The 17,809-nt window shown below is 39.5% G+C and overlaps 1 protein-coding gene across 2 annotated transcripts in view; it reads right to left on the bottom strand.

Moving 5' to 3' along the window:
- CDH6 (cadherin 6) overlaps positions 1-17,809 on the bottom strand; it is a 124,606-nt gene that overhangs the window by 38,517 nt on the left and 68,280 nt on the right. For both annotated transcript variants that reach the window (XM_059173708.1, XM_059173706.1), the window contains exon 2: positions 16,867-17,223. In XM_059173708.1, the coding sequence (XP_059029691.1) occupies positions 16,867-17,094 (228 nt within the window). In that variant the 5' untranslated portion in view covers positions 17,095-17,223. The remainder of the gene's footprint in view (positions 1-16,866; positions 17,224-17,809) is intronic.

Raw genomic sequence — 17,809 nt, 5'->3', positions numbered from 1 at the left:
CTAAAAACACTTCTTTAATAAGCAATAAAAATACTAATACAATAATAAAGCCAGCTTTATTTAGTTTATTGAAGAGAATAGACAAATTAGAAATCCAGCAAATACATTAACCATTGTATGTCCACTGAGTCTTCGACAGAAGTCACCTGTTAATGGTGAAGAAGCTTCAAGATATATTGAGCTATATTTCAAATATCCTTCTGTTGCCAAAACTAATAGATGATGAATGGAAAATACTCCATTTCACAGAAACATTGTTCCATAATAAAACTAATTTAACTTTATGAACCAAGACCATTGAAAAACATGTATGGGCCTGGACAGCTGCATGAGACAGTGAATTAAAAAAACACTACACTTGCCTTCTGCAAACTTGAAGTTTAGGCTTGGAAGAACTGACTCAGAATAAAAGCAGAAATTAGACACTTGAGTACTCTTATTAAGTATTAGGAATAATAAGGTAAGTAAAGAGCCAGAGAATGGCATAGAAACCACTTGTAAATTGCACAAAGGGAGAGTCAGAGAATATATCAGCCCTTTGAGGGTTTATGAAGACTTCTTGGAGAGGGTAACATTACTGATGGGAGAAAAATGACTGAGCATCCAGCATGAGCACGTAGCATGGTTTCCAGACTCAGTGTGGGAGAAAATCAGAGGAGGCTTTGAGAATGTGCCTGGGGTAATAAAAGCAATAAAGTCAGCTAAAATAGAAACACGCCTTCCCTTGAGTTGCTGGCCACGTATTTGCGCACACTGCACTCAGATGTGCAAGGGAAGATGCAACTTCCTTATTTTTTTTTTTATAGTTTATCCCTTAAGCTCTAATCCCATTGAGTATTAGGAACTCAATATTAGGTTGCACATCGAGTCAATAATTTAATGCAATCCAATAACGTCTACCTGATTCAATAACAGAGTCTCTTTAGATAACTCATTTAGATAAATCTCAGTCTTTCTGGCTTCCGCTTTCTCCTTTTGCCCCTGACCCAGTCCAACATACCATCTGGGTATATAAAGAGAAGAGACTCACATGGCCTGAGTTAGAGGGAAATTTGGGGGCTTTGGAATTAAGGGCAGTCCTTGTCTTGCCCTCTAGCCCACTGGTTTCTAGACAAGATCTGTCATCCGCTACTTTCCTCAGTGGCATCTGTGCTTTTTGGCAGGTGGAAACATGATCTCTGTTCCCCAAGATCAAAGCTGCGTATCTCCATCCTGCCTGCCTCATTGTCATCAGAAACCCCCGGGACATCAGCCTCTGACTTCCATTGCTCTTGGCTCCTGTGGGCCTGGCTACAGGGCAGCTTTGTCTTTGATAGGTACCATCTATGGCATCATCTACCCCTTTCTTGCCGTGGAGAAGCCTGGGTGGTCTCCTGGGAGCAAAACGGGGCTGCCCCTTCACCACATGGTTGCCTCAAAAGGAAATGGACAAAAACCAGTCTACTTTCACCTTTAACCCACAAACTTGCCACTCTTCCCCCAGGGCTTTCAGATATGTAATCTCAAGGTCGTAGAAAGGACTTCAGACACACACAGGACTGTCTGTTTCTGTGTTTAATGGCTGGGACTGTGAAATCCTCCCTTGGTTTTAGGAATTCCCCACCAAACAGATTTCAGTGGGAGGAAGAGCCAATTCCTACTATAAAGTCAGTTAGATGATGGGAGTGGAAACATGACCCGCAGCCTGGAGCCTGGCACCGATAATTTTTGGTGACTATATATATAAATGGAATTTGTGAGTTTTGTTCTAGTTGGGTAGACTATCTCTTAATACATTAAATGGGCTCGAAAAGAATCTAGAAAATCTCTTTTCCTCTAACAAAACTTAGGATCAAGCTGCCTCCATATCCCACATTCTTTTTCAAGTATACTATGTTGCCTTCCATGATGACCTGAAAAATTATATTGTCCTATTCAGTATAAATAATTTGGTTGATTTCTATAACAGTGAAAATACTTTATCTTTAAAGCATTCTCCTATAGGATTCATCAATTTGGCAACTGGTCTGACTGGGATTTGGGAAAAAAAATAATGGGAGACATCTATTAAGCTTATTCTGTGGAACAGGAAATGTGCTGACCTCATTACATAGATCAAATAAATTGTTACTTATCATGAAACTCTTCATATTTCCTCTTAAAAGATGAGGAAACTGAGGCAAGCTACGAGTTAACTAATTTCTTAGCATTATACCACCAGCAAGAGCAGCATTTGAGTCAGTATTCTGTTAACCATAACATGAATATTATCTCTGAGTGTTTACATTCAGGCCTATGAACATCCATTTAAGGATTACTCTGTACCAAACCATATTTTAATTAATTAGTTAATCAACTTATTTTAGAGAGGGGAGGGGCAGAGAGAGAGGAACAGAGCGAAAGAAGCAGGCTCCCCATTGAGTGTGGAGCCCGAGTCAGGGCTTGATCTGACGACCCTGAGCCGAAATCAACAGTTAGGATGCTTAACCGACTGAGCCACCCGGGCACCCCCTCCAACAATATTTCAAGTGCTGAATTACAAAGATCTATCTAATTCAGGATTTTCAACCTCTGCACTACTAACATTTTGGGCTGAGTAACTCTTTATAGTGGGACCTATCTTATGCATTATAGAATGTTTAGCAGCATTTCTGGCCCCTACCCACTAGATACCTACAGGACTTTTCAAGTTATGACAACCAAAGAGTGTCTTCAGATGTTGTCATATGTCCACTGGGGGACTAAATGCCTCTATTGAGAACCACTGATTGAATTCTGTCTGTTTGTCTATCTATCTATCCATCTGTAGTCCATCATCTTTCTACGCTTCCATTTTTTTCTCATTTGTGTACCTTGTAACTTTTAAAATACATTCAAATAATACCATACAGATTCTGCATTTGCAGAGATTCCACATAACCCCACTCAATTCAGTCTTTTATCTTTTGTTAGATTTAATAACCATTGAAACAGACCTTGTGTTATGTGGAGGAGAACTTCTGACAAAGTGCTAAAAGCAAAAGAATTTTAAATCTAAACTCAGGAGAAATTTATTAATTCCCTTGACATTTATCTTTTACACTCAATACCTTGAATTTAATGTCAGAAGTACCAGAGTAACTATAAAATGAACAAAACTTCTGTGCTATAATAGTTGTGGTAGGAAGAATAATAGCTCTCCCAAAGATGTCTACGTCCTAATTTCTGGAACTAGTGAGGAAGTTACATTTCCTGGCAAAAGGATTTTACAGATGTGATGAAGATAAAGGTTTTTAGATAGGGAGATGACTCTAGGTTACCCAGGGGAGCCTAATGTAATCACCAGGGTCCTTATAAGGGAAAGGGGAGAGTGGGAGTCAGATGGAGATGGGATGATGCATAGAGGTCAGTGTGTGTGAGAGAGAGACAGAGAGACAGAGAGACAGAGAGACAGAGGTTTGAAAAAAATGGGTTGCTGACTTTGAAGAAGGAGAAGAAGACTCTGAACCAAGGAATACAGGCAACCTCTAGAAGCCCCAAAAGTCAAGGAAACGGATTCTTTCCTATAGCCTCCAGAAGGACATCTTGTAGACACCTTGATTTTAGCCCAGTAGAACCCATTTCAGACTTCTGACCTCCAGAATTGTCAGATACTAAGTTTGTACTGTTTTAAGCCACTAAGTGTGTGGTGATTTGTTTCAGCAACTGTAGAAAACAAGGCAGGGTAGTTCTTTATCTTCGGAATTCAAGGTAGACCCAAATTGAATGTGGCCCCTCAAGAATCCCAGGAAAGGGTGTAGAACACACCTTTGACCAGCACTTACTGTGTGTCATGTACCGCAAGAGAGTGTTGTATGTTACGTCAGTTAATTCTCGTGACTCCAGGAGCTAACCTTTATTTTCTCCAGTTTTTTTGTTTGTTTTTTCCAGAGAAACTGAGGTCGGGGAGATTAGGTACCTTACCCAAAGTTTAGGGCATGACCAGGAAGGATACCAAGATCTGCTGAGCTCCAGTGTCTATGCTAATTCATACCAGAGCATACAGCCAAACAGCACTCCCCACAACGATTACAAACGTTTCTGGATTCGTTGTATTTATTATATCAGACCCCAGGCTAAGATATTTGTAAATTCTATTGGCACAAATGATACAAACTGTAATAGATGTTATTATTCATTTGGGATTTATCAATTAAACAACTGCCTTTTGGTTTATTCACTGCATGAAGTTATTTCCCCAAAAAGGCATTGTTTACTGCCTTTAGCTTGACTCTGGAAGTCCAAGGTCTTTGGCAGACTACGACATTAGTCTCAGCTCCTGCTTAGTCTAACGTTTTCATTTTCAAAAAGCCAGTGGTAAATCAAGCTGAGAGCCAGATACCCAGTCAAAAGTTGATTTAGTAAGGCGCCGTAACTCACCGGTAACAATCTTACCTTTTTGCCTTATGGTGTGATCTCTTTAGTAATTGCCAAATCTAAGGACACATACCCATACATACCTACACACATGCTCCCTGTGCCCCCCTCTCTTATTTCCCTCTCACTCTGACACATACACTTTGGAAGGAAATATCAACAGATGAATGCAGACCTTTGAGACAGGATGACTGAAATGGCAGAAATTTAAAAAAAAAAAAATTCTCACTAGCTAATGGACTTTTCCCAAAATGGATTTTTCTTCAGAAGTAAGACATAGGGGTGCCTGGGTGGCTCAGTGGGCTAAGCCCCTGCCTTCAGCTCAGGTCATGGTCCTAGCGTCCTGGGATCAAGCCCCGTATTGGGCTCTCTGCTCAGCGGGGAGCCTGCTTCCTGCTGTCTCTCTGCCTGCCTTTCTGCCTACTTGTGATCTGTCTGTCAAATAAATAAATGAATTATTAAAAAAAAAAGATGTAAGAAATATATTGGCTATAATATTCTTATATTGACTCTTAAGATCTAAAAAGTTAAAGTTATATTTTTATAAAACAAGTAGTTTCCTTGAGAGAGGGACTGTTTCTTGTTCAAATTCTTAAATCTCGAGCATCCTATATGTATTCAATAAATGATGACCAAAGGGAATTCTGCAGCCTACTCTTAAGTTCTGACAACTGATCCTGGGAGAGAATATTATGAGCTCATTCACTTACTAGTTTTTTCGCTTGGGAACCAGTTTGTAAGTTTAGGATTTGAACAGTTCCCTTTTCTTTTTCTTTTCTTCCCCTCCCCCATCCTCCCTTCCTTTAAGCGACCAATGAAACAACCTCAATGAAAAGAAATGTGAATGATCTGAATGGCCAGGCTGGGGAAAATGTTCTCACAGTAAGTTAGTGCATGAATTGGAGGACTCTTCTAGGGCTCTGACTCCTAAGCCTTTATGCTATGGTTTCATTTGCGCACCATGTCTAAAATACTTTCTGCTACTCTAATATCTTAATAATGTAGTGTAAGGCAAGAGTATTAGACTCAGATATATCAAAAAAGCTGGACTTTGGCCCCAGCTTTGGCACTTGCACGTGGTGACAGTGGTCTCTTAACCCCTCTGGGAATGTTTTCTCACACCCGAAAGGATTTAGTCCTGCTCAAATGGAGGACTTGTGTGGTCATCCAAGGAACACTTTTTTGCAAGAGCGCTTCATAAATCGTAGCACCTGGTAAAAGTGTAAGAAAACATTACCATTGCTCTTTATCTCATTACAAATTTTCCGGAGTACCTTTGCTTGCCAGGGAGTAATTTCTTTTGTGTTGTATTTTCTATTCTGTCTCTCCCCATCCTGCACCCTCCCCTCCCTTTCCTTAGAAATTACCTGATGGTTTGCCATTGTAGTAAAGTTCCAACTGTGGCACTATCATTCTAAAACTCTAGTAAGTTGATATCTAGACTGTCGAAAGGGAGAGAAAATGGACTAAAATACTGCCATTCGAGTTTGACCAAGTCACTTAATTTTCTTGATTGTGTTTTAAAAGCATTTTCCTTTAAGAGGCAGGTGAGTCTGTGATCACCAAGATCAGAGCTTTTGCACAAGGTAAATAGCTCCTCCCTTTTTATTCTTTTTACATAATAACCGTAGTTGGGAAGATGGATAGAATACTCAAGATATAAATTGTCTTGAGGTGCCTAGGTGGCTCAGTCGGCTCAGCATCTGCCTTCTGCTCAGGTCGTGATCTCAGGGTCCTGAGATGGAGCCCCGCATCGGGCTCCTTGCTCAGCAGGGAGTCTGCTTCTCCCATTGCGTGCTGTTCCCCTTGCCTTGCTCTCTCCCTCTCACACTGACAAATAAGTAAATAAAATCTTAAAATAAAATGTTAAAAAAGATATAAATTATCTCATTACAGAGAATTTTTTTCTTCCTTTTTATTATATCTGTATGAGAAGGTAGATGCTAGCCGAACCAAATGTAGCAATAATAATTTACAATATATGTAAATTAGACCATCATACTTTACACCTTAAACTTACATAGTGATATATGTCAATTATTTCTCAATAAAAGTGGGTGAAAACAGCTACAATAGAATAAGAAGGTAATTTTTTATAGTCCATTCTGCCTTGCTTGATTTCTAAAAGGGAAGTTTGCTTTCCAGGGGGTAGTTACCCTTACTGGGGGTGGAGGAGGGCAGGAGAAGAAGCTCTAGACTGTAGATTAAGTAAGGAAATGGGCCAGAGTCTTATGCTTTACAATTCGTGGAAAGAAAACAATAAAGCATGCTAAAATTTTGCTTAACTGTACATTAAAGCAGAATTTTTTGGCATCTTCTCTTCCCAGGTTCTCTTCTGAATTGTACTTGTATATAAATGATAGAAAGAGTTAAGATGAGATTATTTTCCAGAAATGATTATTTTCCCCTGAACTCAAAATATGTTGATTGGGAGACTATATAGTTGATAAAGAAAAGAATTAGTCATTATATAGATTTTTTCTCTCCCTGTATCATCACATTTTTCTCCATAGTTGATTTTTGTGTGTGTGTGAATCATGGCAATCAACATTTTCAGGTCTTAAATGCTTTCTTTTTTACCACACACTCGAATTGTCTACACAATGTAACTTCCTAGGAATTTTAAGAAAAATGTGCTTTCTATTGGCCAGCTCTTACTTTCCCCCATTTTGCTTCAAACTTCCTTAAACTGACACCCTAAATGTTGTCTGGTTTTCATTTGTAAAAGTCTTAAAAGAATGAACTTTTACAATATGATATTATTTCCTGTATGTTTTCTTTTTATCTTTCTTATTTATGCACATACAACTGTATTGTCTTCAGTTTCTCTGGTTTGCACTAAGGTAGCTCGAGCTTTTTCCTATTGTACCATAAAATACTTGTGTCATCTTGATGTGAAATTTCCAGAGGTAGCTTCCATGGAAAGACATAATAAATTTGGTTTATATGTTTACTACCTAATATATCCTTGAACTTTAAAGACTTTAGATGTTCACTTGTCAACCCAATGACACAAAGCACTATCAGCGATATCCATATCAAACTATGCGCACCAATAAACTGCGAAACACTTCTAGACTACATGGCAGGTTTTTATCTCTTTAGTCATTGCAGCTTAATTCAAGTAATATTTGGCTGTTTCCAAGGTGCATATCTGTGCCAAGCACTTTTAAGGATACATAGATGAATAAAACATGTACTCTAGGGTCTTGCAGAGTTTACAAAGATATGAGTATGTGAAAAGATTCAAATTCAATATCTAAAGTACTAATTGAAAAAGGAGCCCTGGGACCCAATATAAAACACTGTTCAATATGAAAGGTCAAAGTTGAACTTTAAACAAAGAATTAATTATTTCACTCTTAAAAAGGTGAAGCATTCAGGGTAAGAAATTAAGTCAGGAACGATTTTTCCCTCAGCAAAACTTTGGTTCAATAATATAAGGAGATTATGATATTAATTCCAACCTAACAACTTAATTATGATTACTCCAACTTAAAACATGAGTATACCCTAAGTGCAATAGTAATTTTTTGCATTGTTGGATGCATTCAAGTTTATATTGAGAAAAATGATGAGACCTAATTAGACCCTTAACATTTCATAGCCATTTAAATAATATTAATTCCAAATTGTGGTGTAAAGTGATGACTTTTTTTTTTTTTAAGATTTTATTTATTTATTTGACAGACAGAGATCACAAGTAGGCAGAGAGGCAGGCAGAGAGAGAGGAAGGGAAGCAGGCTCCCCGCTTAGCAGAGAGCCCGATGTGGGGCTCGATCCCAGGACCCTGAGATCATGACCTGAGCTAAAGGCAGAGGCTTTAACCCACTGAGCCACCCAGGCGCCCCAGGTGATGATGTTTTAAAATGAGATAATAAATAGCCTTAATAGAAGGATCTACAAAATTTACCAGGGTCATCAAACAGCGTGAAGAGTAGTGCACATTTTATTTTTAGTTTGGTTGGGATAATAAGGAAGACCATATTTTTATATATGCGTAGTTCTCTGAATTGCCGTTATGAGTCACATCTGCAGCTGCCTTAGCTGCTTGGCCCCATCTTCTGGCCCATCATACTTGATTTCACGGAAGGAGTCTGAACATTAGGGGAACAATCCCCAGGGCACCTTTGGTTCTTCCTTCCCTTCGCTGTTCCCGTTCTTTGAGGGCACACCTGATTACAGGGGGCCTTCCCTTCTTAGACGGGCTTCCCTTTGTGAGTATGATATGCCAGACCCTGTTCTCAGCTCTTTTTGTGTATTAATTTATTAAATCCTCACCTCAGTAACTTTCTTACTCCCTCATGTAGCAGCAGAAGAAATGGGGTGCAGGGAGGTTAAATAACTTGCCCAGTATTACGCAGGTGGTCACAGTGCAGCTGGGGCGCAGACACACGCAGCCTCCTCGGCTATTAACTTAACACTCTCCAGTGCATAATTGTCGAATGAATGAAAAGCATTTTCTCTTCAGATCTATTCAAAAATGTCTTAGCTGAGATAACGTCTTCAACTGCCTTCTTAACTCCAATCTCAGTGTCCTCTAGTCACCATTAAATCCCACATTCACACTGATATTTCAAGCTTTTTGTTATGCCCCATTACTGCCTTCGGGTCTTCTGAAACATACCAATTCACCTCAAATATTTATTCATATAGTTCACACATCTATACATTTTAATCTTTTAAGATGCCTCTCTTTTCTTGTGTGTGTGTGTATGTATTCTCCGTGAATGGAAAACTGGAAGAAACCGTAACTATTTTCCTGGAGAAATATTGTGGCATGCTGCTTTTCTCTATTCCAGGTCACGTAATTTCAAATTTGATTCCTCACCTTGACCTTTGAGAATATCTATCCCTTCTACTTATTTATCAAAAGAGCAATAAGAAAAAAATCTCTTTGTCTTAGGGGAGTTCTGTATTTTCTTTCAATCTCTTCTCTAATTCCAGATGGAAAGATAGGTTTGCAAAGAATACCGATATATTTAGCATGCTCATGAGGATTCTATTACATGGTCATTGTAATAATTGACAACATAAAAGCTTATAGGAAGATGGAATTTGCTACCAGCAGCCCACATCTACACAACAGAAGATGCCTTCTTTCGATTCCGGTGACACATTAACATCTAAACATAATGTCAGATTTGATGAAGGTTATCAAAGGGAAAACTCCTATCAAAAAATCTTGTTTATTTTTGATAAAAGAGGGTAGAGCATAAGGAAGACATCCTTTCATTTTGATGGGAGAGATAAGGCCTTCTTAAGTTTAAACTTATAATTCTGGTGACAATATATTCTTGGCTTCTCATATTTAAATTACTGTCACTCAAATCATTGGAGATTAAAAAAAATCAGTGGTTTATGTATCTTTTGACTGTTGATTACCAATAAGTCAGGGATATTTATCTGATTTTTGGAATAAAGTTTATTTGATAATTAAGGATTATTCGATTAATTAAGGATGATGATAATTAAAGATTTTGATATGAAAAGAAATGTTCATTGGAATGTTGGCATTTTGCGTATTTATATTGCCATCTCCTATGGTGGACCCATAATACGACAAAAACCGAAAACATTCTGGTGCAAACCAAGCATCTGTATTGTTTAATAATAGTACAAACAAGTTAAGGTAATCAGTAAATAAATACTTAGCAATGTCTGTAGTAGAGATGGGCGGGGATTTTTATAATGAACATGCAGAGTGTCTATAACTTTCCAACAACCTCTAGAACTGTTCGGTTTGTGGAGCATGAAGGTAATATAGATCAGTGTGAACAAAAAGGATCTGAATCCTTAACTCTCTTTTATTCACCTTGATCCCTCCATTTTGTTCCACAAATTGCATTACAAGCAGGAGGATATAGGATTCCACAGACATAATGACATGGAAGTTGGAGGATTTGGGATTGGGACCTTCTTTTTCTTTGCCTTTCTAAATTTTACTCTGCTTTTGTGACCGGGCAATCCAACCGTTGCCTTTGGGTTTATGACCAAGGTCAGACCTTCTAACGGTTCTGCTCTCCACATGAGCAACTGTGCAGAGAGGGAACGTTGAAGACTGAGGGAATTGCTGTCACACGGGACATCTTCTTAGCATCAAATAGCAAACTGGAGCCTTTGCCATTAAGAAAGGGAAATCAGTTGGCGGCAGTGGAAACATAATGAGGATTACTGCCAATATTGGCAGTCAGGAAGTTACTTTTTAAAACTTTTTTTTTTTTTAAGGTACATTCAACCAGCCAGTGCATGGTCTCTTAAATATACTAACCAATTGAAATATAAAAATGTTAAATGACTGAGCATTAAATTTAAATGATGAAGAAGAAAGATGTGCCCAAGGCGCTTGTCCTGACTCAGGGAGAAAAGATTATTGCAGGGCATTGAACCAGAATAGAAGTTTAGAGGTTATCAAGGGAAATAAAAAGCAAAGACACATTTTCATCATGATGACCAAAAAGACTGCTAATTGCATATCTAATTTTAAAATGCGCACATGTAACTATTTTGAATATCACTGATGTATTCCAGAAAAAGTAAAAGGAATGTTCATAGTGGTAATGCAAACATATTTGGGTAGCTCTTTAATACTAGTCTTAATTTTTTTTTTTTTCTATCTCCCCTTGGGTTTTACACAGCAGGTTCCCAGCAGGTATTTGTGGCTTTGAGCCACATGCTATCTCTGAATGCCAAAGCATGTTCTGGAAATGTTTTTTTAATCTGTGCCTTGCAATGGCTCTGTGAAGGAGTGGAGATCCCGGGGAAGGAATATAACAGAGCAGTTACAAGGTGAGACAGAAGCTGAGTGCAAAGTCTAGTAGGCTGAGCGCTTAGGAGGAAATATTTGAGTGCTCTGAGCCTTGGTTTACTCATCTGTAAAACGGGGCTATAAATCTTACCTCAGCATTAGTGTTGCTGTGAGGACCCAATGAGATAAAGATACCTGAAGCACTGAGCGGAGTAGGGCTCAGGACATGCTGGCTGTGACGATATTGATGTTTTAATCTGCTGCTGCTGTTTGAAGTGACAGTGATTAAATGACTCTCTGAATCCCCCTTCAAATTAGCACAGTGAGGTTTCTACTCTTAAACTTACGCTCTTTTCAGAAAAAAAAATTGGAATACAAGAAAGCAATATTTTAATAATAGCATCTTTTAAATGGTCTTCCAGAGTGAATATAATATTGCTTCATGTGTACCCAATTCAGATCATGTGATTATAGGAACAAATAATTGTTCATTCCTAATTTTAAAGGTGTGTGTGCCTGACAACTTTCATTTTCATGGGCCGTTAAAACATTACCGGCTGATTATCCTGAGATAAGTGGCTTTGTTGAATTGGGTAGACATTAATTTTAAAGACTCAAGAGGAAGGCGTGTTAGGAAGACCTGTGCGATAGAGCCTCAAATAGAACCCCCGTTTTCATGATGTTTAAAAAAGCACAGCGTATCTGTTTTTTGGGAAAATTCCACAAGAGAAAATCCTCATCAACTTCCAAAAAGGTAACATCAGAAAATATCTATGAAAATAGACAGTTTGTCACGTTCCTAAAAACAGATCTCCTGGTATGCTACTAAAAATAGAAGTACCTCAAAGGCTTCTAATGGAGATTTGTCTTCTGTATCCATTGTGTAGAAGGAGAGCATAGGAAGGAGAGCATTGTAAAGGATAAAATGCAGGAGACAAGGGAAATCAACGTTGCTATGGGCTGTTGTATGATCATGTGCAAACCTTTTGCCTGAAACTGTGCAAAAAGTTCTGCGGTTTTAAATATATTCATCTTTGTGTTAATGAGTGCCCGTCATCAAAATCTAATCTCCGTCTACCTGTGTTCTTCTTTTCTTATTGAACTTAATCTTAGATTATATATGAATCACCATCAAGGAATTGCTACATTATGCAAAGCTGGCAAGGGTTTTCTGCAAATGTGAGATGATGATGCTTCCTCCTTACTTTCCTATTAAGTTTACAGAAACCAAAGATAACCGGGGTGGATTTCGTGTAATATCAAATACTCTTCCCATCCCCCCCTTGACAAGAACACATGTATCTTTACATTTCCTGTGCCAGGAATAGCGACACTTCCACTCTCCTAACTGTCCAATCTTGAAATCCCCGACTCTTCGAACTTCTCTGCATCTAATAAATTGGGAAGTCCTGCTAATTCTCCCTCTGCGGTGTGCGCTCACACCTGCTGCTCCTTTAAGAGTGCTTCCAACATTATCACCTCCTGGGGGAAGCTCTGCTCAGCCCCAAGCCCAGCTGGCCCCTCTCCTTTCTGTGTCCAGCAGTACTTCCTGGATGCCCATTTCATCACTGAACATGCCACGATTTGTTCTAATCACTGCCAGTTGTACGCTGCCAAGGCCGTGATTCTCAAATGCCAGCGCATATTAGAATCATCAATAATCAAAAACCAAGTGAGACAGAATCTCTGGGAAGGTGAGACCAGGGCCAAGATATTTTTAAAAGCTTCTACTCTTCAGACGTTAATATGCATACAATTCACTGGGGGCTCTCATTGAAATGCAGAGTACGATTCCATAGATCTCAGGGAGGGCCCAAGATTCTGCATTTCCAAGAAGCGCTCTGGTGGCACAGGTGCTGCCTATGCTAAATCAGCTAAAAGTTGCCCCAGATGGTCCGGCATTTTAGAAAAACCACCATCTGTATGTGGGTCTGTTTCTTAAGCCCACAAGCTCTTACCGAGTACAGGACAACTCTTTCCTTCCCTGTTACCCAGACCCACCACCACCATTTTTAGGTGAGTAGAGGTGCTGAGACTTTTCTCATAAATCAGAATCTGGGTTGTCAATATTTCAGTAGAATCGGCCTTCCCCACTCTTACTCACAGGAAGTGTATCCTTCCGGCCTCTGCCCCGCTGAGTTCACGTTTCTGCGTTTATCTTACGGGGCCGCAGGACACAGTGAAATGCTGGAGAGCATTCAGAAGGCTAGAGGAGGGATGTCTTGTCGCCTTGGCTTGTGTTCCATGTTTTAAGCGTTATCTTGTCTCTTCCCTTTATTGTTAGCCTAGCCTCAGTGGTGTGTCTTCTGCTCCTCGGTTGCGCTGTAACCCTCCCTCTTTTCTACTTTGACACCTGACAGCCCTTTTCTCCCACCCATTCTCACATTTTCCTCACTCCACCTTCATCACGGTCAACCCTAGAGACTTCCCACAGATCATGGAAACCAGTGAACACAAATAAAATAGAAACAGATACTTATCGTGTAAAAACTTCTTTCTTCCACTTTAAGCGCTACTTGCTCAGAGGCATGACTTTTCTTCTGTTAAAGCTTCTGTCCCTTCCAAGTACAGATCAATCTTTTTCCTTTCAGGCCCCAAGGACAGACTCAAAGTAATTGTTATTTAATTAGGCTAATCGCTTGTTTTAAAGTTCTTTTGGTCTTTGTACACCTTTAAGTGCCCACACAGCTACAGTCCAGGGCTTTCCAGAGGGCAGACCGAGGCATCCTGGGGAGCCCACCCTGGTACCAGGAAGCATTTTTAAAATTTCAAGGGAAATGCAGAAACACTTGGGCTCTGTCAGACTCCTTGTGAATTACTAGTTCAGGGTAGTTCACAGTTTCAACAGTAGGTGGTGCTACACTCCTTTCGATGATGTCATATGTCTGTAAAGCTAGGTTCCGCATAGTATTTGTGTTAAGTGAGTGCAAAATCAATATGGAAAGGAAACGAGGGGCAGTGTCCAATCTTAGAAGTTGTACAGTGCCCAGCAGATGCCCACATTCTGTAAGTAAGGAACTGGGGTTATTTTTTCTATTAATTGCTGTGTATTCTTTTTTTTCAAAGAGCTACTTATTTTTTAGAATATAAATACCTATTAAGGTGTTTGGATCTATTTCTTGCGTCCTAAGCGCACTGTGAAAACAATTCTTGAGATAAGAAGGGCTCTGTGAACCAAGAATGTTTTGGAACCTCTGCTGCAGTCTAATCTTGTTTTTTCTCGTCCTGTTCCAAAAATTTCTTAACCTTGTGAATCCACTTCCCGGCATCAGGTGTCTGTTTTGTTTCAGAGCTTTTTAAAAGTGGACCAACTTGTTGCCACATGAACAACAAACTTTTTTTTTTTTTTTTTTACTCAAACTTTTTTGGGTCTATTTTTAATTGTGCTAAAAACACATTACACTCAAATCCTTTCTCATGTTGATAAAACATAACGCCAAAGATAGATTTGGGGACATGCCCTATTATTAACAGAGCAAAAACACCTCTTTACACATCTGTCATAGCCATGCGGGGACCATGACTACTTCAATGATTGCCCTTGCCTTATTTATTTTTTTCCAACAGATACTCCTTTATGTGTCACCCTTTCAAGAAGGTGGGGGTGAGGTAGGGAAATACAGCTAGCTGCCAATAAAATATCTACCTCCACCTGGTTGCATGGAAGCTCTGATTGGGAAGGGAGTTTTGCCACCATCCTCTACTTTTTCACCCACTGAGAGATCCCGTAATTTCCTCCTTTTACTTCTGCAATGATACAGAAATCAGTACTCTGCTTCAGTGCATTACAGATAGATTATTATTAAGAGCGTAACCAATGGGTATTCTCACCCATATAAAGAGCATCTTTATGCACCTACTGTGTGCCAGTTCCTAGTTCTTGTCTCACTTTAATGAGGTTGCCACTCCATGAGGTTGGCACTGCTGCCTGCATTTTCTAGATGAAGAAACAAAAGCCTGGGCAGGTTAACAACCTGCCCTGGGCCACACGAATGGCAGGGCATCGATGGGGCGTCAGATCTATCTGCTTGAGTCCACAGCTCGAGAAACTTTTCCTCGTGGCAATATTACCTCTCATAATCATCATGGTAAAACTGATTTTGGTGCAGTTTTATCTATTTCCGCTTCTAGTATCCTGAAATATCCTAGCCTTTCTTTAAGAACTCAAGTAGTTTTGATAACAACTGACATCACAACTTTAGAAGAAAAAGCAGAAAGAAAAAAAAAAAAAAGGCAGGGGGCTCAATTATTTAGACAAAGCATTTAAAACAATTTAATCTTCTATGACAATAGTGTTATTCGCATTGTAGAAAGTGTTTTAAAGATTGTAAGATGATTATCATTATTTACAACCATTACTCTATGAATATAGTTCCTGCCTGTCAGATTTCACAAGGAAATGGGGTAAAGTATAAAGAAGGGGACTATCTTTCTTCAGCCTTCACACAGCGTGTGGATTTCACATCAAATACAAGGCTAACCCCTTGGGGATCAGTGTTGATGTTCACCCCTTCACTGAATACTTCCTCTCCTACTTTATTCCACATTAATAATTCATTCATTGGAACAATGCCTGGTTACCTCAGCCCAAGCTATGGATGGTTTTCCTTCATTTGGAGTGGTTAATACTTAAAGAGAATATTCACACCTTCTTATTTAGGGATATTTGGTAACAGATTGAAATGTGAACATGCAGCCCTTGGAATCTGCAAAATTCATGCTACCTGATGTAGCCATTTCAAAATCATAGCTGTAATCATAAACAAAGACATCTTATCATTTCCATTATGTTCATTCTCTGTATGAAGGGTATGTGACAATTACTCTTCTTACCAATACTATATTTTGAAACACAGAACCTACAAAGTACAACTCCGTGTCTCTATTTTTTTCCCCATCGTTGCAGTATGCATATCGTCTGCAGCAAGAACGTAACTGATGATAAAATTTCCGAGAAACGCATGAAGACAGTAGAACCGAGCTATTTCCCTGACTCGGCTCCAGTAATCTCTGAGGGCTATCACAAGTGATGCCTCCTCATTCTACTTTCTAGAGTCAATAAAATGGTCAGATGATATTTGGAAATAGCACCCCTCCATAGCCATTTTTCTCTCTTGTGAACCTTACTGCAATTAAATCACAAGCTTTTGAATGCCTGGCTCTTGCTCATTTATTTGAGACGAGACAAACCCCACAGCAGCAGCAATAGTACAGCAACCAAATCGGAGGCAGGTGGTGGCTTTTGAGGACAAAGGACTCCATTTGGTCACGGAAAGGATGGCACGGTCAGGGAGCCGTGTTAAGAAGTAGTTAATTTGAACCTGGCCAAAGGACTGACGCTCAAAATATTTGCTTTCAGAACGAGAAAAAAGGAACCTTCCTTCCCTTACAGCTTAATCGCTCTATTCCTATTTTTAATACATCCTACTTGATAGAATAGCCAGACCACATTTTTCAAGCTAAAGTAAAAATTAAAGGATTTATGATAATCCTATGTGGATGGTTGTGGGCGTTTCTTTCTCAACGGAAGCATTTCTTTCTTTGTTACATTGCTAACATTTCTCAACTTCTTGCTACAGTCTTCCTCCCGAAACTACTCAAGTGGAAAAAAAAAAAAAAAAAGTCTTACCAGAGAAGCAACAATTCTTACTGTACTGGGGAATAGTTCACATCCTCCCTATTTATTAGAAGTAATTTCTTCAGGCTTTAAAACCAGAACGTCAAAGTGCCCAGTGGAATCCTACCTTGCCCACGTACTGATAATCGGATCCCGTATATTCCTCCAGGAGAAAGAACTGATTCCACATCCAACTCCTTTTCGAACGGTTCAGCTCATTTTTGCTGTTTCCAGAGAGCTCCAGGGCCCTTTTCTTTGCCGGGAAACCACTAGTCCTCTTAGATAACGGGCTTGAGAAAGTTGGGTAGGGCTGACCAACCCAAAAGAGTAGCAAGAAGTACCGGTAAGTTCTCATTCTGATGACTCAGTCCGGTCTCTGGGTGGTGGGTACCCTGCTCCGTGAAGTGGCTTTGCTCAGGGCACTGTTTCCAGCATCATTCTTCCTTTCTTCCTTAATGTGCTTCGCTTGGCTCTCAGAAGGTATCTGGAAAGAATAATAACATTTCAAACATTTTTAGAGATGCTTAAAATTCAGCGTCAGAGCAAATAAGCTCTGGAAAAAAAGGACAGAAATTTGAATCGCAAAACAACAAAAATAAGTTGGCTATCAATTGTGAAATGAGGAAAATGTTCTTTCAGACACGCTAAGTGGAAGGCATGTGCCGAGTCGGAAGCTGCTGTTTCCCTTCTCCTTTTCTATCACTTAAAAATCCTATTTTAAGTCATTGCGTTGCTGTAGGTCAACATGCCAGAGTGGATTATTTCACTACTCTTTTTTCCTCTCAAGTAGGTGGGCTGAGATCTGGTTAGAAGAAACGAGTCTGTGTTTCGGATTCCATTTGCATATTTATCCTCATGAACAAGTCGGAGGCAAAGAATATCACGCACACTTTCAGTTCGATTGAAAGTGGGTAATGTTGAAGTTTCGCTAGAAGGTACTGAGTACCTGTGATGCGTCAGCCCCTCAAGGCAGAGTCCGTTCAGACTCTTGGCTTCACAGATGTGTTGGGGGAGACAGGTCTGGGTCAAGTTCCGTTGGAAAAAAACCCCACGTTGTTTCTCTTCCCAAT

The sequence above is a fragment of the Mustela lutreola genome, chromosome 5, assembly GCF_030435805.1.
Source record: "Mustela lutreola isolate mMusLut2 chromosome 5, mMusLut2.pri, whole genome shotgun sequence".
NCBI lineage: Eukaryota > Metazoa > Chordata > Mammalia > Carnivora > Mustelidae > Mustela > Mustela lutreola.
This window is presented reverse-complemented; position numbering and strand designations above follow the sequence as displayed.